Source organism: Suillus bovinus, assembly GCF_016758785.1.
Source record: "Suillus bovinus strain UH-Sbo-P2 chromosome Unknown EDB93scaffold_15, whole genome shotgun sequence".
In the NCBI taxonomy this organism is placed as follows: domain Eukaryota; kingdom Fungi; phylum Basidiomycota; class Agaricomycetes; order Boletales; family Suillaceae; genus Suillus; species Suillus bovinus.
In genome coordinates this window covers 210,664-233,924 of record NW_024542071.1, presented here as the reverse complement: position 1 = coordinate 233,924, position 23,261 = coordinate 210,664, and the positions used below count along the sequence as shown (strand labels likewise).

At 46.4% G+C, this 23,261-nt stretch overlaps 4 protein-coding genes across 4 annotated transcripts; 3 read left to right on the top strand and 1 right to left on the bottom strand.

Annotated features, from left to right (window-relative positions):
- Positions 1–7,152: 7,152 nt before the first annotated feature.
- Positions 7,153–10,634, bottom strand: EDB93DRAFT_1270481 (GMC oxidoreductase-domain-containing protein). Its single transcript, XM_041454317.1, has 16 exons — positions 10,135–10,634; positions 9,828–10,079; positions 9,688–9,779; positions 9,452–9,631; positions 9,383–9,393; positions 9,212–9,331; positions 8,924–9,150; positions 8,803–8,877; positions 8,691–8,763; positions 8,500–8,637; positions 8,378–8,447; positions 8,240–8,328; positions 7,964–8,187; positions 7,888–7,907; positions 7,713–7,835; positions 7,153–7,664 (listed from the first exon to the last, which is right to left on the bottom strand). Exons 1-16 carry the CDS (start codon positions 10,178–10,180, stop codon positions 7,584–7,586), a joined length of 1,821 nt encoding a protein of 606 aa, XP_041309545.1. The 5' UTR covers positions 10,181–10,634; the 3' UTR covers positions 7,153–7,583.
- Positions 10,635–11,074: 440 nt separating this feature from the next.
- On the top strand, positions 11,075–13,279 carry EDB93DRAFT_209325 (uncharacterized protein). Its single transcript, XM_041455713.1, has 5 exons — positions 11,075–11,158; positions 11,211–12,634; positions 12,700–12,788; positions 12,844–13,030; positions 13,081–13,279. Exons 2-5 carry the CDS (start codon positions 11,383–11,385, stop codon positions 13,170–13,172), a joined length of 1,620 nt encoding a protein of 539 aa, XP_041309544.1. The 5' UTR covers positions 11,075–11,158; positions 11,211–11,382; the 3' UTR covers positions 13,173–13,279.
- A 412-nt stretch (positions 13,280–13,691) lies between these two features.
- Positions 13,692–15,761, top strand: EDB93DRAFT_1134153 (uncharacterized protein). The gene is made up of 6 exons (XM_041449062.1): positions 13,692–14,084; positions 14,147–14,255; positions 14,307–14,417; positions 14,466–15,050; positions 15,108–15,214; positions 15,262–15,761. The coding sequence occupies exons 1-6, from the start codon at positions 13,732–13,734 to the stop codon at positions 15,569–15,571; spliced, it is 1,575 nt and encodes a 524-aa protein (XP_041309543.1). The 5' UTR covers positions 13,692–13,731; the 3' UTR covers positions 15,572–15,761.
- A 230-nt stretch (positions 15,762–15,991) lies between these two features.
- On the top strand, positions 15,992–23,112 carry EDB93DRAFT_1239650 (uncharacterized protein; the record flags this gene model as incomplete). Its single annotated transcript, XM_041451665.1, has 13 exons — positions 15,992–16,254; positions 16,319–17,947; positions 17,997–19,772; positions 19,823–20,405; positions 20,454–20,576; positions 20,638–21,027; positions 21,089–21,163; positions 21,212–21,386; positions 21,441–21,519; positions 21,574–21,712; positions 21,766–21,986; positions 22,037–22,454; positions 22,510–23,112. 13 exons carry the CDS (start codon positions 15,992–15,994, stop codon positions 23,110–23,112), a joined length of 6,474 nt encoding a protein of 2,157 aa, XP_041309542.1.
- Positions 23,113–23,261: the final 149 nt, after the last annotated feature.

The following is a 23,261-nucleotide window of genomic DNA, read 5'->3' as shown; positions in this document are numbered from 1 at the left end:
CCCCGCCGCCGATGAGAGAGTTGATCGAATGAAAGAAGCGAGAGATGATGCCGAAAATACTCTTAAGATGGTCAATGAGCGCATGAAGTGTTTCTACTGACAAAGGAGTAAAAGAAGCACCTCAGTATAAGAAGGGAGACAAGGTCTGGCTTGACGCAAAGAATCTTAAACAACATCGTCCAAGTCAAAAACTGTCAGATCGTCGTCTAGGTCCCTTCGAAATACTAGAGAAGATCGGTGAAGTGAACTACAAGTTGAAATTACCGGAAAAATATCAGATTCACCCGGTTTTCCACGTAGAATTGCTTACGCCATATCATGCATCTCAATTGATTCCTCATCCTCCTCCCGACCGACCACCTCCAGAATTGATTGACGATCAGGAAGAATTTGCTGTAGAAGAAGTACTGGATAGCCAATTGTTCCGAGGAAAGCTGCAATACCTAGTAAAATGGGAAGGATACCCGAAGGAAGAGTCATCTTGGGAGCCAGAAGAGAATTTGAAGAACGCCCCAATTCCTTTAGCGGAATTCCATAAGAAGAATCCCACGGCTGCAGCCGAAAAAATACCGAAGAATCAAAGGCTCAGTACTGTTTACGGAAGATTTCAAACGATGGAGAGAAAAGAATATTCGACCTTCATTCGTTCGTGATGACACTCACCTTGGAGAGGGGGTAATGTCACGAGTACCTTTAACGAACCATTATTCTTTCTTGAATCTTCCAAAGCGTCAATACACAGCGCCTAAATCAAACCCTAACCCTACCTTGAAAGCGTCTATCATTCCTGAAATACCTTTAGCGCCTACAACACGTGTCTTTGATGTGACTGATGAAGAAGACGAGTTCTTTGATTGTGAATAGATTAGATTAGATACGATAAGATAAGATATGGTCACGTGATGCTTCTTTAATATTCTACGATGTTCTATGGTACGATTCCCTTTCTCTTTTTATGATTGGCTAGTAGTTGTAACTCAGTTTCAATCTCAGTTTCAATAGTTGTATATAGGTAGCATGTCTTGGTCGATAGTTCTTTAGTTCAAACCTCTTGTATCTACATTGTAGCAATCCAAGACGTACTTGCTCATCATTCTCTTTGTCCGATAACCTTCGTTTGAGTCCTAGTCTCTGCCCAGCGTTAATTCGTTATTGGGTTGTGACAATTACTGATCCCATGGAACAGTCCCCTTAACCCTCACTGTCCGGACGGTAACCTATGACATGATGCATGCTGCATCCCTTTGCCCTATTTTCCTTTCTTGATCTCTGACTCAGTGTGCAGTTGCACGTTGTACTTATACTTAGATCCACAGCTGCACATTTGTGCCTCTGCCCGTTTCACTTCCTCTTTAGTTCTTTGACTCATTTCATATCTGCACATTCTGATTCATCAATGACTTGCTTCGAACATGCCTTCCTTTTCTAGTATTACCCTTTGACCATTCCTTCTTCCGGCAGTACGAGTTATCATCCACTAATACGCATTGTTCCCCTCTATATAGACTCGCTGTCATGTAACTAGTTTCTCTAACTTGAATCTACTTGGTTCTTGATCTCCTACTCTCACCAGAGTGATTCCTTCAGCCTGGCCAGCTGTTTATATTCTACTTTCTTATCTGCTCATTGCGGATAAGTCTTTAGTCTCTATCTTTACTCATCGACTTCATCATTGAGCAGAACCCCTGTTAACTAGTCAGACTTCTGTCCTTCTATTAATGCAGATCTTACAATTAACCTCCGGGTGTTGTAAGCCTTGGCAGATATACTTATCATCAAGCTCCACTTGATATAAGCTACCCGATTCAGACATAAGCATTAAATCTTGCTTACCGAAGCCTCACCAAGCAAGACCCCTAACCTTGGACAGACGTCCTTGACCTGTTGACAACACACACTCTGTTTGAGCATTGCCAACAGATACTATCCAAGTCCGTAACAGCTGGCTAGACCAGAGCCAGGACAACTTGAATTTTGATTTCATTTGTCCAATCACATTAATAGTACACATGGTGGTACCTATCCTTCATTTCACCACTAACCAAGCTGATTTACTGACTATTTATGTGTTTCAGTGTCTTTCAGCAGTCTGGGTTGAAACCAATTAGCCCACCTAGCTAGAATTTAGCCATCCAGAAATGAGCTTTGATTCAGCCTTCCATCTGTTGTTCTTTCATGCTCATTCCCATGTCATTGCACTGATTCTTTAGCCTGCTAGCACTGCTAGTATCAGACTACCAGTTATTGCTTGGAGACTGGTTTCAACAGCACCATTATAAATTTAACACACTCTTGATAGTTACTCACACTCTACCTTTCCACATTCTTTTTAGTTTTCTATTGTTTACCAGACATCTTGCATGAGTCGCATCATTTATTTGTCTATCTATCAGATCATTACTTATCTTGCGATGATTCCCAAATCCGCCGGTACTTGGCGCACATAGCCCAATTTTCCCATGTTATTACCATCAGCATCAATGACAGCATTCCTTTACTGTATCACAGAAATTCTGCAGCACCGTTTTCTCCCTCAAAATATTGTCCAAATGCTCAAGTCAGACAGGTTGCTGGTACTCGCATTCTCCTTATATTAACCATGATAGTTCCACTTCTGCATTTACAGGGCTGTCCTTCCTCCCACAACCGCATTCATAGCTCAATAAGCTATGCCTACAATAAGTCATGCTTTTTATTTCACACACCAATTGAGTTGCATGCTACTGTCTGTCACCCTTCAACATCTTCACACTTGACTCATTGTCACCGCTCTTTGGGCCACTCCCATCTCCCATACATAACTTTACATGCTTGAATTCTGTGAATGCAGCCACCTCTGAATACAAACTTGCAAAGGTCAACGCTCACTGGCACCAATGCAATACCAAATTTCAACATGAGCAGGCAGATAAGGAACACAGTGAGGCCGCCATTGTGCATCAGCATGCACAAGAAGCAAAGGCCTTGGAGCTTCAGGTTCTCAAGACCCAGGCTAGGGTTCAGGCAGAGAAAAGAGCTGCTTTGCAGCTTGAAATTAAACTCCTCAAGTTGAAAGGGGGTGTGCCCTGAGCGCCTGGTTATATCATTTGTTATCATTGCTACTGTGTTGTTTGTTGTTCATGGACATTATTGTTGTGTATATTCATTTTTGTTCTGCTCATATCACATGTTTGTTTTTCTATTTGTCAACCATGTCTTGCATATGTCTGCATGTCATACATATATGTTCTACATGCCCCCTACTTCTATGGTAATACATCAGCTGCTTGTCTTGCCTTGTGTTTTGCAAGATTCCTGTAAGTTACTACATCAACAAATTCTCCATTAACTCTGCACAAACTGCATGACCAGGGGTGCCAATATAAGAAATATCACCCACAAGACCTACACCAGGGTCTGGTTACTCTGGGGGGAGGGGGGAATGAAGTCTCTTCCTTCATCCCTAAGGGCCCAATCAGTAGTACTACCTTCACCATCAAAAATGTTACACTGTTCTTCAAAATGAATAATCATATTATGAAGGATGATGCAACACATCACCCAGTAGGAATGGAATTGAAGGTAGTTGTCATTCTGCAATGGGTGTTGAAGCTTCCAAAGAGACTGGAAACGACCCTTGAGAGCAGCAAATGTGTATTCTACCCGAACATGAATCTAAAAAAATTAATTAGATATCAAGAAGTCAAATAATAAAATAATAGATGTATCTTGGATAGTGTAGTATTAAAAATCTTCTGGTCTCTTGTCCAGGACCCATTCAGAGGCTTTTTTAAAGGGGGAATGCACCATGGCTCCAAGGGATAAGCACTATCCACCCAAATCCAATGATTATCTCCAAGAAGCATTTCATGCTGTTGGAAAACATGAGTGGATTGGAATGCAAATGCATCATGTACACTACTAGTGTGACCAATAGAATAATCTACTATAGTGAGATTGTAAGGCAGGATGACTGCCTAAAATATTTTTAAATCAGACAAAGAGGTATTAAATAAAAATAAAACACACTTGGCAGTTAAGGGAATATTGAGACTTTCTGATGTAAAATGACTCTCCATAGTAATTTGGCTTTTGGTATAGATTGAATAGTGATCCGTCAACTGCCAAAATACCATTCCTCCACTATGAGCAGGACTTGGACTGAACATAGTGACGAGCCCATGCAACCTTATGAGAGTCAAGAGCAGAAAAGTAGATAAAATTATCATGCTGTCCAAGCAGGGCAGTCATGACACGATTAGTGCAGTTGGTAACAGACCCAATGCTTATGCCTGCCTACTGATAGATATCCTGATTGGAAGCTATATTCTCATAGTGGCCAGGAAGACAGGGTCACTGCTGATTTGATCAAGGATGTCGTCAAATATATCAGGATTGACATGTAGCTTCATCCAAAATAGGTCAGGGCGATGGACAGCAAAGTGGTCCAGAAGCTGGATCTGTGGTACCCACATAGGAGGCTTATCAGAAATGTGAAGGACACATGTCATCTATACCTTATCCTGAAGAGCTAAAAGAGAGCTGATAATACAAGCAAATTCTTGATGAATCAGAATGGAGCTGCCTGATGTGCCCAAACTGTCAGATGTATAAGATATAGGGGATGGTAGTGACATAGGGGAAGGTGGTGATGGGGTCCTAATAATACCATCCTCTGAGATAGAGGAGCCAGAGGATCTAAGATCTCCTTCTGCTATAACATACTCAACCCAGGCCTGTGCAACATTTAAAGTACTGGTATCTATTTGGTTGGATAAATCTTGACAGCAAGACTGACAAGACATGTGGATGGTTGGGCTGTTATTCCTTTGTTGCAGAAATCTAATCAAGCTGAGTTTCAAGCGGAGTTTGAATACCATGCAAGTGTGTTTCTGCCACCTGCACTGTGCCATGCAACAAACACATTACCGCACACCACCACTAATGCCATCCATGACAGTAGATGTTGCAGCAGCATGCAATTGGACCAGCTCAATCATCTCATCGTGTGCTGGCTGCTCTACCTCATAACCTTACTCCCCACCTACATACCTTTCACCATTAACTTTCATGTCCCAATTTAGCAGCATGCTGGCACAAGAAATCCCAGTGTGTATGAATGTTCATCTTGAGAGCTGCTTAGCTGACACTCTTGTTTTTTTTTCAAGTCTCCTCCCTAATCTACCTCATGCAGGCACTGTAGAAAGCTGATTCCCGCTGGGCTCAGCAGAAATTGTACTATCTAGACAACAATATTTAGGTAGATCTTAGCATGATCTAGTCTGCTATACTTGCAGAGCAAGTGTGTTCGATCCTATAGGGGTAGCTGTTTGGTGTTAGTATAGATAGTTAGTTATCAATAATAGGAAGATAATTCGAAGCTAGGAACCACTCGTCCGAAGGAAAATTGTTGGGTCCAAAAATATTGGAGTCAGGTCGGGTGTTGGACTATGTGTCAGACTGTCAGGGAATGTGTTGGACAGGTAAAGGAATGTGTCGGAAGTGTATCGGATTGTCAGTCAAATGAGTGTCGGATGTGTCGGAGTGTTTCGGAGAAAAAGAGTGGATAGATATTTCGCAATACAATAAAGTACTACTAATATCCAATGACTTCCATCCTACTACTGAGTAGAGAAAAGTAAGTAAGTTCATAGGTAGGAAGTACTAGATATTAAATAGTGTCTATGTAGAAATTTGGAGTGCTATAGGCGAGAGTAGTAGTGATATTTCGGGTCCGAAATCCTATGTAATAGGACATGTGGTACTGCAGACTATGAGAAAACATGTAATAACGCTGTATACAATGCTTAGCAAGTCAAAAGGAGTAAATGTGCACCTAGTGGGGATAGATGCGACTGGACAGGACATAGGAGGGACTGGTCCAATGCGCGGGAATGTTGGGCATCGGGTCGGGATCGGACATGTGTTGGACTGTTGGACTTGGATTGGGGTAGTCGGAAGTGCATCGGACAAATACTGTTTGACATCAGTATCAAAATAGCTGGTTCCGAGCCCAGCGCCATGACCATTGTTACAGCACTGCAGCATTTCCGTGGTCTTCTGGACCAGCCGGTCATTATTCTACTAGGATCCTTATCATTGTTCCTCTTGACACCATCCTCGAAGCATACTGGAGCATGAGGTCATAGATTTCTCAAATGGTAGTGAAACAGCACTATTTTTTATGTTTTTATGTACTAGCTACAAAACACACAACCTTTGGCTTTTTTTTGAGTGCAAATGCTTCTAACCCTAACCTTACAAGTGTGACTTAGAAAGTTTGAAGTGTTTGAACCGCCAAGTACTGTAGAGATACGCACTTAGCTTCATCACAGGGTCACACATCTGATGAATCAAAGCTATTTTGTGTGACCATCACACAAAATTGAAGTCATCAAAGGTAAATTGTGACACATGGTAAAACATGAAAAAAAATGCAAAAATGTTCTCAAAAATTCTTGTACTGAGTATTTGCCATGCATCTCGCTTTACATGACCAAAATTCTCTTCATCACCATCAGCTGTGAGCTCTTGCTAACAGCAGCTGGTAGTGGTGCTGGTTCGAAGCTATTTTTGACATGTCACAGGTCACACCCATCTTCAAATCTTTGAAGCTAAGGTTCAGTTAGTCACACCCAGATGATGTCAAAGCTAAGTGTGTATCTCTACAGTATTTCGAATGTGTTGAAAGATAATTGTTAATTGATAAGGACTACACTGAGTAAGCTTACATAATACGTTCACCGTACTTAGAAGTTTTTCATAGGTTCAAACACCTCAGTCTTCGACTCACGAGACTGAGGTGAGATACACTCATTTAATTCATTTCGTACTATACTGACTACAGTAGTATATTCATACGTTCTTTATAGGTCAGTTAGATAGAGTCTTCGACTCATGAGACTGAGTATATTCATACGTTCTTTATAGCACTCTCTCATTTCATCCATCCTTTCGCTTTTCGTCCGATAGTCGCTCAAAAGAATGGAGTCTGAATTACATTTTTCTGCCAGTTTTCAGAATCTGGTTTCTGTGTTTCTGAATTGTTTCTGAGCATTTCTGAGCATTTCTGAGCCTATTCTGAATACCATTTATGTGTGCAGCATCATTACCACTAGGCCACAAGACTGGTTATGTAGTATCCTGACAATATTTAGTATTTATAGGAGGTTCAATTAAGTTAATGGTACATATCTCAAATATATTTTTAGTTATTACAATGACATATAGTAGGTTAAGGACACTAGTAGAGACTATAATAAGCTTAGAAGCATTGGTCTAATATTTTATTATATGTTTGTCAAGCTTGTAAGACCTGTGATGTCTTGTGTGTCTTGTGACACCTTGTATGGTCAGTGTCACGAAATTTGTAGTTTGCCCAATCCCTGAATACCGACGCTGCCTCACTGGTTGGGCTGGCTGACGTTTTTCCTCGCCGTGGGGTTCGTCAGCTTGTGGGTGAGCGGCAATCTCGCCAGCACCCGAACCGAGCTGACGCTCGGTCACAGCCCAACCACTGTTCGTCTGACCTTATTGTACCTCTACGATAGACGAAGCTGGACTGGCTTTCCATACATAATTAAATACGCCTCTGATGATACATATCAAATGCAATTAATACCCAAATCTTCAGCAATGATCATTGCAGCCCGCTCTCCGATGAGCAGTGCTGTTGAATATGTGTTCTGTATATCGTTAGATCAAACATCAATAATCCCCTGTTCAGGACCCACCGTGCCAACATTCAACGGCGAAATGGACATATCTGCAACTTTCAGGTTCGACACCCCGTATACATTTAGCCGAGCATCGACGACTCCGTGATCTGCCTCCGGTTTCATGGCGCAAGTCCCAAGCTACAAGTACAAAGATCAGATATAGAATCATGAAAAGTTCGGCCGCACACACCGAATGCCATGATGTTTGCACTGATATTCAATTCAGTATTTTACGGCAAGAAAGGAGATGGGAGGTTAGCACTTACTGATGTCACGGTGGAATCGATCGATTGCTTCATCATCTTCAGCAGTGTAGATGATGTCAGGCGCATTCAAGTCCACTGGCCCGGAGGCTTCTTTACAAGCTGCAGCGCTTCCCTCTGGGAAGGCAGGATGGGCAATAGTAACTTCACCTCGGTAGGAAGCCATGCGTCGAAAGATTTCACGCGTCTTTTTGTACCCGAAGTTAATAGGAACAATATCCGATGGACTAGGCGCGTCGTAGTCATCAAAATGGCCTAAAATGAAATGCATCCACTCACTCGTCTAGGTAGCCTGTAGTAAAGTCCATTCCTTCTTTGCCGTCCTCTGTCACGGTGATATGGACGCTGCCGACAGATACGGGGTAGAGCTATTTAAGATATTCAGAAAAATACCATGAGGTAGATGGAGAGTAGTACTGTATAATAACCGGCACACATGTAGTTGCGAGGAGGAAGAACAAGCGGCCTCGAGAGCGGTTGAACATATCTGGCTGTAATAAGCATTCACATATCATCAGAGCGAGGAATTGCGTACGCACCCTGCAAAAGCCAAAAATATCGAAACAGCCTTGTCTGGGCGGTCCTGGAAGAATTCCTTCCAGCGTGGGTGAAAGGCTGGATCCATAGCTTTCAATTCTTCGTCATCAGGACGCCACTTTATTTTCGAATTGAGGCCACTGAAATTCCAATCAGCACGATGCCAGCAGTGATAATGATAACTTGCACCAACTTTTGTGCAATCAACGACTTGCCGGTGCTGTTCCATTGTGCAAGTTGTTCTGAATTTTGGTGGTTGTAAAGTGCTGCAATCATGAGTAGAACATGCTTACCCTGTAGGAAACTCTCCTCACGCCAGAGGGGGTCCATGGTAATAGCCTCGTCAGCAGCCAAGTATGGAGCAAAGACGAGATTGTGATCTGACCATCCTAAGCCAAGCTTTTGAGAAATAAATTGAAAGCGCACCTTGATAATTTTCTCCGACACCGGGTAAATTCACCAGCTGCTCGACACCGCACCGCTTGAGGATCGATTCAGCACCAATACCAGATCTCTCCAGAATCGCCGGGGAACCGAAAGCCCCAGCAGATACAACGACGAGTTTTGATGCTCTCACAATACTCAACAACTGATCCGCGTCTGGGCAAGATACTAGATCGCTGGTGAACTCAACGCCTACAGCACGCTTGTCCCTTTCGTTTGGAAAAAACTGTCAATAGTTTGCTGCGGCTGCGATCTCGGACAGCTACTTACTCGAAGATGACACGCTTCACGCGCTTTCCGTCCCAGACATGTAAATTCGGGTTGTGAGCTTGGTTGTAGACATAGTTGTGAGCCGCGTCTGAACGCCTTCCGGTTGTCCCGTCAATGTACCTTTATAGATGGGTCAACAATTCGCAATTGCCTACGAGTGCAGGAACTCACTTCCGCCATGGCTGAGGCAGATCTAGTTAGTCAGTAGTCGCAGTTTAAAAAAGGAAAATGATAACGTACACTGTATGCATTGCATGTTTCCAAATCATCGGTGTCATCGACATACTGCCTCTTGTGATAGGTTGTGCCAACCTGGATGAATTCGTCCGAGATGCCCAGTTTACACCCACCAGATGACACTTTGATGGGTCCATTATATCCATGAGTTGGACGATCGGGCTGTACCTCGTATGTCTCTATCTATAAAGTGGGCGTGTAAGCAATTCAAACAAATATCCTGAAAAAGGATTCGAGACCTTCTTCATGAGGGGAATCAAATTCTCAGATTCCCAACCATCGGCTCCCCAATCATCATAGTCCGAAGCAGGTGCACGGGTGTATGCCATAACTGTCTCATTATTAGGGTCTTCTTCATGTTTGCAAGTTTGCTACGCACAATTCACACATGAGCTTCCGCCAACGCAACGACCACAAGGAACGATCGGGGCACGGCCGTTGAGACGAGGAGATGGATTTCCGATGTTGAATGTGACTGTGGTGCTCGTCGGTGCTTGGTTGAGGGGATATTGGTAGGGTTGGACATGAATAGGTTTATTGAGGGTGTGTTGACCGGCTTCTAGAATCAAGATCCTGAGCGAGGAATCGCATGCGGCCAACCGACCTGCGACAACACAAGCTGTAGAACCACCTACACAGAATACTGTGTGAAGAGCGAAAACCAGTAAGAGATGATATGTGATCACCTCCAGCAAAAACGATATCGAATTCTGACAGGATTGGATGAGACATCAAGATGAAGGCTTACTTTCAGGCCTCCTCTTGCAGCCATCTTATAACCTCCACTGAAGTGAAGCCTATCTTGGCGCTCATCGGGGATACGTCGCAAATTGTAAGATGAAGCCTGAGAGAGTAGACTGTGATGAATGGCGATAATGAGTCTGCCAGGCCACGTAAAAAATACGGGGTGCGTCCGTATGTGAGACTGTGTAATTATAATTATTAGGGATGAATGACGGTGTCGTTTGCAAGTCGTAAGGGAGCCAAACACGCGCTAAGGGTCGCTAAACCTACCTAAAGGCGGTTGAATCATAGTAAGTGTAGTAGTGGAGGGGGCAAAACTTAGGTTCAGTTTTGCTGGCCCAGTGAGCCTATAATGTTAAAATACGTACCCAGGTTTGGCCTCACATGGCTGATGCAGATGGGTCTAAGGTGTTGCAAACACTCAGTACACCGTGACATGTCGACGACGGGTGCGATCATTTGAAATTCATTGCAATTGCAACCGCTCTCGCATATTTCCGACTCCATCTTGGCTGTACTTACTACTCTTGAGTGTTCTTGCTTTGCACAACATCTTGGGAGCTGTCACATATGTGCCATGGATATCTGCGGCATTAAGCTTATCTTTGCTTCTCATCAAAACCTAGTCCTTTACGTCGATGCTTTGCTAACTTACGTTGGACAAGCTTCCTGACTAACTGCATTCTGTGAGCTCGATCTATTCATGAAGTCTTACGGACGCTTGCGGAAAAGGATCCAACAGTTTCATCACAATCAATCGTCATTCCGAGTTCACACTGCCAAGGCCAAGCACATCGAAGTTACGCCCGCCCGAGTCGATTTTTACCTGATAACCTGCAAGCGCTTTCAAGTCTCAACCTCTAACATATCTATTAGAGAGTGGCCTCGTCCTTGCTTATGGCTTTGCTCGATCAACAGACAACGGCAAGTCTGTGCACGGATATGTGTGTGGTACATTACAAGGAGGTAAGACTTGACTGGTTTTTAATGATCACCATCCTGACACACGCACTTTTAGTATTGCTGCCACTGCGACGCCTCGATCAAGGGTGCAACCAAATACGTATCAATACCGTGTCGCATGACTGCTCTTCCATCACAAAGTGACATACACCGGGGGCTGTGGTCATAAGTCAAATATCTTTAATCTGCGCGTCTATGATGCGCTGACCTCCCTGTCCCTGCGGCCCATGTCAGCTTCTTCCAAACCGACAGAACATCTTTCCGGCCTTCTTGCATACAACGCACTCCCGGGTTATCAGCCCTTTGACTCCATAATGTCTGATGCGAAGTCCATTGCTGATGATAGAGCCAATTTCTACAACCGCAGTCTGACGAGTCGCGGATATGCCCTCGTTGGAGTGGCATCCTCAATTATCTTCAGCTGCTTATGCATCATTGCAGGTACTGTCACGTTGATCCATCACGGAATCTCAGGAGTAACCTTGCTCAACCTGGTGGAAGTTGAGGAGTTTTCTCAATTGATGCTGCAGGCGGAGATATTGACCCTGATACTTGACTTAATCGTCACGTTATGTACGGAGTCTATAGGCTTCGTACATGTCATCTCATTGCGGTCTGCGCTAGCCTCAGAATTTCGACTTCGTTTTAACACCAATCTGCGCCTTCTGACCGCAGCTCGTGGATGGTATCACCCTAACGGTGCCTTGCTTAACGGTATCTCGGCTATCCTCCTCATTATATCATACAGCTCAGCCTCACTCGTCGTATGTCTAAACAATGGAGTAATGTCAACTATGGCAGACATATATTATACTGTTGCCATCGCAGGGTTACCTCTCCTTTGTCTGGGCATCGCACTCCTTCTTCAGGCCATGATCGCATTGTCAGGGATGCGGGCTGTCAATATCTTGACGTGGAGCTCCTCACCTTTCGACTTGACCGCCGCACTGGTCCATCATACGCAATTGACCGGTTCTACTCTCCGGTGCATGCGTCGTGTGTCTGACTTAGACACGCATGCAGGTCCGGCGAGGCCACCAGAGACACAGCCCTCTGCGTGGCACGCTCATCCTAGCATTAGGAAAGTTGTTATTTGCCTTTGGTTCACCGCTGCAGCATGTGCTGGATGGGCCGCACTCGTCATGTATATCTGGGACCACTTCGGCGGATTTTATTCCCTCCCACTGACCCTACAAACGTGGTCCTTCCTCGTGACGAAGCAGTCCAATCGCATCGTATATAATATGCCAGGTGTTGGTCTTGAAGGGTGGATTCTGCTCTTTGTCAACATCGTAGCTGTCCAGGGACCGTTGACGCTTGGGCTCCATTGCTCGGAACTCATCGTGAATGTCATTCGAGACGAAAGACAGTGGAGATGCGCTACCAAAAGCAAAGGACTTAGAGCGGTGGCGAACCCGCTGGAGCCAGTTTTCTCTCATCCGATTTCTCTCATACTTCTCATTGCAAAGCCTTTCCTGCGTGAGTCATCCATACCTAGTATGCCATTATCGATGTTTTATTGAACACTATCCTGATGATCACAGACTGGATGTTTGGGCTTTCATTCATCATATCGGACTTAGCCATGGACGGGTACCTAATGAATTTGTCGGTATACATGTACACTGCACAGGTTCGCACTTACTGCCCGTGTAAAATTGTTACAGCATTCTCACATGTTCTTGCAGATCTGGAACTTATGCATTGCGCTCTTTATATTTGCCTGTTTCTTCACTTTCCTCGCACTGCGCCGACCGCACGGCCCCCAGCCGGCTGCATACGGCCACGTCCAGACGCTCGCCAATCTCGTAGACGAGTGGTCGCCTGTGATGTGGTGGGGACACAAGGAGGATGGTATTCCGTATTGTCATGCTGGTGAGGTACTTGTATACTCACGATGACGCTGCATTGACACTTTTGAAAAGGAACAAGCGATCACCCGCTACCGGATGTGAAGATGGACTGCGTTTATGCTGGTTCCGGTGCTGACGCTTTGCTTCTAAAGGGAATTTCTTGATTTCTATGTTTAAATAGAGAGCTACGTCACTCGGCCTGGCGATACATTGACGGCACAGTGCCAACCACATCGTGGAACGAGACGTGTTATTTTTATACTGTTTACCTACTGCGGGGAGGACATGTAGGAAATGGCCAGTATGTATGAAATCTGCGCAGACTCCGCGCCAAAGTCTGGCGACATGTCTATGATGCAGTGACTCGCACGGGACAGTCATTGGATAGGCCCTATGTGAGGTACTTTGGTTTGTTTATACACATGTATGGTATTGGTATTGGCCCGGGAGGGTGTATATAGTGCATAAGCTTCTCGGTGGTGTGAATGTCCCTATTAAATTATGATTGTTGAGTTTGCAAACAGTAGAAAGACGTACATAAGATAAATGTCCATAGACAGCAATGAAAATATATTTTATGTTTTGTCTCCAATGGCCTAGAGAAAAAGATCCTTATCGCGCTTTTGTAAATCGTAAGCCAGTGAGTGAGAACGAGTCACGTGAGGTGCACCGCGTCACGTCGTCCAACTTGAAGTTCTGGATGTTGTGTATGTTAATTGTGTGATGCCCTCTTTATCCGACCAGATCGACCATCTGGCTTCCCTCTCCAAATCCATTAAAGCCAGTGCTGATGGGTTTCCCACCTCGAATGGGCTCTTCACAACAGCTGTTCTTAACACTGCTCTAGGTGATCTGATCCGTGATATCGACTCATCTGAAATCGGTCTCTTCACATTAGTCCACCCACCGTCTCATGTACCAACCGAGTCTGAAGCAAGGGGTATCATATCACGTGTAGAATTCCCTGGAGCTACGCCTCTGAAGAAACCACCTTCTCGAAGGCAGGAGATGACAAAGCCCAGAGAGTATGAGCCAGAAGTATATGCGCAGGCTGCATTAAAGTACTTGGATCGTTAGTATGTTTTATATCTTTCCACGGCATATATTCTGTTTCAACCTGTCTTGTGCGGTATTCCAGTCACTCAATTCGCCCAATGCCCCGCGCCCGATCCCAGATACAGGAACTTATAAACCGGCTAGATGAGACGCGACGGAATATCAGAAATCTTAGTGAAACACTACAGCAGGTTTGTACTATCAATCTATGGTTTCAAAAGTTTTTAATGTTCCCCATGCAGCTAACAAGTATCGATCCCGCATCAGACCCAAGCTCGCAGGAATCCACTGCAGCAGACGAGGAACGACGCATACAAGATCTCCAGGCTCGTCTTACCGAACTGCGTAAACAGGTGTGTGCCTTCCATACCCATGTGACCTTTAGTTTCACACCTTCACAGAAAGATGATATCATTCGCACCTCCAATCCTGCTCCCAAGTCTAAACCCGCTCCGAGACTGGCTAGAGTTCCCTCGCCTCTGACTGTACCCGAGGCTCAGGAAGAAATGTTCTGGAACACGCCTGCCACATCTGCGCGGACGCTTCGCTTCACCGAAAAGCTCATAGATGAGGAAGTGGACATCAACGACGTGTCAGTTATGTCCTTCACGAGCCCGGTCCCTCGGCCCCGGTCCGTATTGTCGTCACTAGGTCTTCCCGTGGACGATGATTCCCTAGATAACGGAGAACCAGATATTGAGCAAGACGATTCTATAATATCAGATGCATCAGACAAGCTTGAGGAAGAACCCTCAGGCAGTGAGCTGGAAGTGGATGATGGAGATGGAGACGGAGACGGAGAACCAACCATGGTTCTTAAGAAGCTGCCTTCATCGTTAACACTGAATCCCACACCGCCAGAAGATACTACGCCTCCTGAAACACCGTTGCCTACAAATTCAGAGTTGCAGACTCATGCTGCAGGACCTCCTGAATCCGCCAGAAAACCAAAAGTGCGCATGAATGTGGAGATCGAAAAGATTGTGGTAAGTATCCTAGTCACTTAACCCAAAAACTCATAGGACTGAAGCAGCACTTGATAGCTGAAGATATGGAGCACTATGGGCGAGATCATCATGCCGGGCCATCCTTTCGACCCCACAGGATCAATGTCAGGCAGAAGCAAACCTCCGAGGGCAAAGGAAACTCTGTACGTTCAGTTCAGTTTTCCGTATCTAATCTACTGACACACCCTAGTGCCCATCTCGAATCGCTCTCCTCCCAGACCCCTTCACCTACATCCCCAACTGCATCCTCATTTTCATCGCTCGCGCCGTCTATGATCACTGGCGAGCCCACCTCGCAACAGATCACAACCTGTCAACTTTTACTCACTCTACTAAAACAGCCTAGCTGCTCGATGTCGCTCAATAAGCTTAAGGAAGCGCTGGCGGAAGGTGAACACAGTAGCGCGGGTGGCACGCGAGCGATCTATGCCTGTGTGGCAAAGAAGTTGATCAAGATTGAGCGAGGGAGCGGGGAGCAGGTCGTCAAGTTTGACGTTTGATTGCTTCCAGCTGCTGCCTTCATTTGATGTAGTGTGATGTAAGCACTCAAATATGCATTGTAAACGGAAAGAAGAATAGTCTTGAAGGCCGAATATTCGGCAATGTTTACCATGTACTGGCAATGTTGTTGATATGATGATCACCGTGTTGATATCAATCAAAATGAATTACTTATATGAAGCCTTGTTATGCAACGTGCTCGACCAAATTCCCAGCTCGTGTAACCTGACGCGCTTCGAGCTTTTCTATCTCTGTCCACGACCTGCATCAGTGGTAGCTTGTTTAAAGGTCTTTACGGTTTCATTACGTGCTATCAAGCCAGGTTACAAGACGTCGTTTCAGCCATTTTCTAGTAACCTTGGTAAACTTATCTGTACCGACTTAACTGCCTCTTGGCTAATCATATAAATAACATAAAGATGGGCTCTGCAAACGCACAGCGCAAGGGCGTTTGGGAGCCCTTGCCGCTCATCGTCTATGGCTATGCCGTCCACCCACTATCGCCCTCCAAACGCGACACCAGACTGTCAAGTCGTCGACCCATGTCGACTATTACAGAGGGCTCCACGGAGGAAAGCGGTGTACACAGGGATGTGGTCTCCCTCGAAGTTGGTGACGAGGTCTACGCCTTCGAAAAGTATACTCCAAGAGGAAATCAAGCGGATGGCATATGGTACAGAGGGTGCGTTATACTGATGACGGAGTTCTCATATTGTCTGGAGCGCTTACTGCTTGATGACATCTAGCTACGTAGTCTGCACTGCCCGCCTTCCACCAGTCACCTGGTCTACCTCCTCTGATCCAACTTCATCTTCAACCGCCAAACCAGTTAAAACCGAGGAACCGCAACAGGTGTTCATTGGCATATTTCCTGCATCCCATATCTTTGTCCGTGATGAGCTCTCAGACGCCGAAGGACGCCTGCCAGATCTTGTCACTTCCTTTACAGGCAGCTCCTCGAACCACAACGGGTCAGTAACTAGTGCAGACTACCTTGCACAATGGAAGCGTGAGCGCGCAAACTCTGGCCCAGAACCCCCTCGCGAGCACAGAGAAAGAGACCGGGAGGTTAGAGAATTGACATACGACGATGAACGGAAATCGTTCAAACTTGGGCCTCCGCCAGACCAGGCCAAGTCCACTCGTGCTGCGCTTGTCGTATATCCAGCGAGCATACACTCTGTTCCGGAGTCCGAAAACATGAAGCCCCTTCCTCCACGTCCATCTCTGAAGTCAGGTGATGATACAGCCTCTGGCGCGATGCAGCCCATCATCGACGAGATTGCTAGTGCCCTTCGAGAATGGCATAGCATGATGTTCCAGTACCTTGCAAGGCGCGATTACAAACTCTTCCATACAGTCCGTGAGCATATCGAAGCGCTCCACCTTGGGCGAAGACAGTTACTTGCGCAAACATTGAGCGCAGAGGAGACAGTCAGTCTGAGGAGGGATTGCGTTGCGCGTCTGGTAAGCGGCAATGTGGTGCAGGATCTTGATATCATAGTTCGCCATCCGACATGGGGTGCGCTTGTGACAGTGGATGTAGAGGGCGAGATCGACCCTCGCAGCTGGGTCAGCGCTGTGCGGATGTATGCCATGCAAACTTCTCTTGCATATATCAATGTACCCATAGACAACTCATCCAAGCTTACTATCGGACCTTCCGAATTCTCCACAATACCCGTACCCACTCTTGCACATTCTGCATTCCCTGATGTATCCCGAAACAAAACCATCTCCCGACAGGCCGGTTCCCTGGGTTTATACCAGCCTGAGAAACCCACTGCTGCCAAATTCTACCACATCTTCCTCGACCTCCGCGCTTTCGTTGCAACCCCTTGTGCACCAGGCGAGACGGCCGAGCTTTTCTTTTCGGTTTACAAGCATTCTGAATTCCCGCGGTTTGTCACCGAAGATTGCTGCATCGTACTTAATCACAATGGGGTGCTGTCACGTGATCCAAACGCCCGCATCCGCTCGCTCTTCACTGATATCGCGCAGTCGGATGCACAGGACCCGCTATTCCTGGTTTGTCGTATCGTGCGGAACGGTGCGCTCAAGATGAACAATACTATGGGATCAGGTGCACCTGGTGAAGGCGGCCGTAGGCCGTCTGAAGCATCGCTGTCTGATGTCCCATTAACACCCTCCCGTACGACTCTGATATCGGACGTCCCGATGAACTTCCGTCGGCCGTTTGGTTGCGCAGTGCTCGAGTTATCACAGCTTACGAAGATGATGATCGATGGTACAGATGTGAGCCCGATGAAGGAGTACAGCATGCCGATCTTTGTGCCTACCAACGAAGCACTTTTCTCGATGTTACATCAGGACATCATCGCAAATAACGTGAAAGAATTCGAGAAGTCGCCAAGGTAAGCGTTACGATCAATTCTCTGTTCTGGGTCCTGATGTCGCGACCAGGGCTGAGATGCTTGCTGTTTCCGTGAAGATATTCCACGGCGACTCATCCACCATCATTAGAGAGAATATGTCTCTTCTGCAAGGCATCCCGTTGACCCTCCGGCTTGGATTTCCCGACGTGGTATTTCCTGGAGACGTGCGCAACGAGCTTTACATCAAGTTATGGACGGGGGACTTCCCATCCTCCCCCATCGGTTCCGCCCGACTCAGCATGGTCAATTTCACGCGTCCCGGCCCAGTGTCCCAAAACGCTCAAGTGACGATCGAAGTCAGAGATCAGGAGGGTCGCACCATTGAAAATGCCATATCTCTGGGTAGTGGCGAGCCCAGCGTGACTCAGTTCCATTCAATGGTCTTCATGCGAAACAATCAGCCAACATTCGGAGAGCTTATCAAACTCCAGCTTCCGCTTCGCGGTATTCCCAACTGGCATCTATTCTTCACATTCCGGAATCGCTCTGGACGAGGGCTCAATGCGGATAAGCCGTTCGCGTTTGCATTCCAACCACTGTTCCCCGGTCAAGGGGCGTTTTTGGAAGACGGGAGTCATACTTTAGTACTGTACCGAGCAGATAAGCTGTCGCAAATCACGCCTGACATGTACCTGGCGTCCTCGCCGTGGGTACTCCCCGGACAGCGCCCTGAACAAGTTTCCGTATCGCCAGACCTGCTGAGGCTAGCTTCGCCCATGAGGGACACTGCCATTATACGGTCATCTCTCTGTTCTACGAAGTTTACACAGAACCCTGTGCTCATGAGCTTGCTCAACTGGGAGCAAATCAACGACAAGGAACTACTGCAGACCGTCCTCAGCAAGTTTACCTTCGTGGGTGAAGGAGAAATCGTCAAGTTCCTCAGGGACATATTCGATTCACTCTTCGGTATTATGGAGTCGCAGAAAAACCAGGCCGGTGAGATGGACCACCTCGTCTTCAATGCCCTAGTGACTGTCCTCGGTATCGTGCAAGATCGTCGATTCAGCAATTTCCAGCCCGTCTTAGATGTTTATATCGAGCAGCATTTCAACTGCGCTGCAGCTTCTTCGCACATGATCCGCTCGATGGACCGTCTGCTCCGTAATCCTACTGGCAATGACTCAGCCTCGCCTTTACGCGCAGCACTTAAAGTTTGGCATTATATCTTCAAGTTTATCACGCGTGCACGAGAACTCCAGAAGAGCACTGAATTGGGCATGGGTGACGGGGCAACCGCCGAGCACCTGGAGACGATGTTCAAGAAAGAAATTCGTATCCATCTCACTGAAGTTAACAAAATGATGGCGACTACATCACCAGCGTCTATCATTGGCACACAGACCATTGCATTGCAGCACTTTACGTCCATCCTTCCAGAACTTGCCAAGATTATCCCCACCATCGAGCTTGTGACAGTCGCTACAAACTTCGTCAATGCTGTCTCGACTGGCAAGGGCAAAATTATCATATGGCGGCTGATCATGTACTTGCAGATCGTCAAAGGTTTCTTGTTCGATAACCCTAACTCGCGGTCATTACTCGTTCAAGCTGTCGTTATGTGGATTAAGCCTCACTTTGGCCGCTATGATGAGTTCACGCAGACCGCCACGGCGGATTCCGATAGTGTGCGTGAGGCAGCAAGGGTTAGCTGGCTGGAATCTATCCGGCTTTGTGTGACGATTCTTGCGGTGATGCTAGACAAGTTGCAGCTGCAGTTGGTGTCGTCATCAGTCATGGCGAATCGCAATTTGTTCAGGCAGGAGCAGGAAAACATCGAGTATATACTTATGCTCATGCCGAGGTATGTGTTCCATATCCTGGCATAGTTATAATGTATTCATGACCTTGCAGGCTTCTCGACTCTTACCGCGAGTTCCAAAATCCAGCTAATCACCGTGCGGTGGAACGGACGCGCACTCCGACTACAACGACAGCCGCAGTACCTATTACATTCCCGGAGTCTTATCCATTTTCCCTCATGGCTTTGTTGCCCAATGCTCCCCGCAATGCTACCACCACATCGCTGACGCACGAAGACAATTTACTCTTCAACCCTGGCTTGGGCGAGACAGCCATAGTCCTCCTTTCCCTTGTGCTCTCGGCTCCCACGAAGCACATCTACAACTTTTTGGAATCTAGTTATGACATTGAAGGGAAGGAAAACTTCGCCAGTCTGCTGACGCAGTTTTTCAAGGTTGCAACATCTATACTAGAGAATGATGCCTTCCCAAGCAACTGGCTGAATGTGAACATCCTGACGCACAAGGTGTTGATCAAGATGATGGATCCTGTTGCCACGCTTCTAAAGCGGATTTTCATACCCCCGCCGTCAGCATCGCATCAGTTCAAGACGGAACTGTGGAAGGACGCTTTCTTCATGTTGCTGAAGCTTTTATCATCTGAGCAACTTGTAATCGAAGATTTCAGTCCACAGGCATGTATCGTTGTATGCTGTATTATATGTTCTCACGTTGGGATACAGAAACGGCGTGCCGTATGGCGTCTGGGAGGCGATATTCGAGGTGAAGGTGCAGACATACTGCTTCGGCTATGGGAGGCTCTCGCCTGGCCGGAACCGACAGAATCCAGCTCTGTGTCTCAAGGGGTGCGTGTTTCCCAATACTAGATCTGGTCTGGATGTCCAAACGCTTGACAATGATACCTAGGGCTACCAAGCGGTCCTGAGCTCGTTAATCGGGTACATCGTAAACCTCTGTCTTAGTCATCACGACCAGCTAAGAAACAATGCGGTTGGGATCCTGTTCGGCATGATCATTTCAGAATATCATCAATACGGCCACTTTGACCAGATCGAGACGGAACTGGTCAGAAAGCTAGATTCCCTCTTCATGTCCCAGTCCAAGGGCGATGACATCTCTCGCGTATTCTTTATTGAGCAATTGCGGCACCTATTTGAGTCGTCCGAGGTCGACGATCAACTTAGGGAGCGCGTCTCAGCTTTCCTTGACTCTGTAGATGCCTTCCTCAAGCTCCTACTTAATGTTCGCAGACTGCCTGAGGGCGAGGAGTTTGCTGATGACCGTGTAATCGCCACTGTGAGTACCTTTATATCCACTAAGCACCCAAACGAGATTCTCAAATACTTTCTCCTCTCAGCTGCGCCTGATGAACTTCATTCGCGACATTGGTAGGGAAGAGATGTACATCAAATACGTGCACCAGTTGGTCAATGTGGGTCATCGTATTGCTAAGGATTGATCTGTACTGATATGTTCGAAGGCCCACCTACAATCACAAAATTATGTGGAAGCTGCGTTGACTCTTAAGCTCCATTCTGATTTGCATAATTGGGATCTCTACTCGTTCGTTGGACCTATGGAGGATCTTGGGCTGCCTCAACAATCTCATTTCCATCGGAAGGAGACCTTATGCTTATTAATTTTGGATTACTTGGGTGAGTCTACCGCATAGCTTCTATGCTTTCAATTGTATCCTCAGTACTGTGTAGGCAAAGGCAAAGCATATGAGAGCGCAATCGAAATCTGTAAAGAGCTGGCAAAGCAACACGCCGAGGTCACATTTAACTAGTATGTACCTGCGAAGCTTCGCTGTCTATTGATTGATTCTAATCATATTTGTAGTGCGCGGCTGGCAGAAATCTTACGTCATCAGGCTGCATTGTTCGAGCATATCATCACAGACCAGCGTTACTACTCAGACTATTTCCGAGTGGTATTTTATGGAGACTTCCCTGACGCCTTGAGGGGTAAACAATTCATTGTACGTCAGTCACAACCTGGCATGGATATATTTACTGAAAATTTTACATGCAGTACCGTGGATATGAATGGGAGAAATTCGGCACCTTCTGCGAGCGGCTGCTTAACAAACACCCGGGCGCTCAGTTGCTAAAGAGCGATCCTACAGCAGATCAGCGATTTGGAAATGATCAGTACATCCAATGTACTGCTGTGACTCCCGAGCCGGACCGGACCCTTCCCATTTTCACCAGTCCCGATGTCCCACTGGCCATTCGTAATTATTACGAACACAGGTCAGTTCCTTCGTTTCAACGAGCTGTACGCAACTAACCATTCCGGACAGTGCCATCAACGTCTTTAGCTCTACTAAGCAAACAACAAAGTTCGATCGTGATGGTAATGAGGAGATCTGGCTGGAGAAAACGTCCTTTACTACCGAACAAGCTTTTCCAACTGTCCTTCGGAGATCGGACATTACAGAATGGGAAGTAGCCGAAATATCGCCTGTCGAAAATGCTCTCCATGAGGTCGAACAAAAGTCGAGGGAACTAGCCTCATTCCATCTGCGGTATGCTGCTCTTGCAAAAACTGCCCAGGTCTTTTCGACAAATGCTCTTTCTATGAGCCTCAATGGAGCCGTTGACCCGCCTGCGGATGGACTTCCGGCTTATCGTGAAGTATTCTTTGATCCTGCGTACTCTGCCAGGCACCCTGATAGGGTGGAAATGATCCATCGTCTCAGAGTCGCGATAGATGATCAGGTGTGTTTGAGGATCACTGTCGAAACGTTGCCCAATTTGTTTACCAGCGATATAGGTGCGGGTGACAGACAGTTGCTTGAAATTACATGGTCAGATCTGTCCACAAGAGATGTTGCGGTTCCATCAAACCTTGGAAGAGCTCTTCAGAAAAAACTTCGTCGAAGAAATTCAGCGTATAGCCGCAGAAAACGGTTTCCAACATATCCCACAGTCGTCTGCCGTCTCAGTACGGGCTCACGACCAAAACTCGTTGTATGACAATCAATCCCATCCACGGTCGCCGTCGACCTCATCAGGACGACCATCCTTTGGATTCCCTCTTTCGGTTGGTGGCTCATCCATGAGTCCTCCACCAAATTCACCCCTATCATCGCGTCCCCCAGTCTCCCACCATCATGAAGGCGTCAAGCGCACCCCGTTGCAGCTGCACGCCGCACACGTTGCTCGTCACGGTATTAACGGAGTGTTGACTGGCTGGCGAGACACTCCAAGTGATGCTGGCTCTCTACGGGATTCATTGATCACAGTCGGAAACACAGGCCCAACACACTCACACTCTGGCGCCTCTGTGGCAATGTCGACTATAGGCAGTGTGAATTCTATCAAAGGCCGCTTATCATCACGATTCGGTAGCCTTACGCGCAATCGTCGAGGTTGATATCGGTTTAGCTGTTGTATATCTTAGTTTCCTACTTTCAGTATCTCATTCCTGGATTCTCTGTGTCGAACTTGTTTGATTCCTGCTGCCATTCGTTTTCACTGACTGATACTCTTCCTGTTGAATACATTTACATTGATACCCCAATG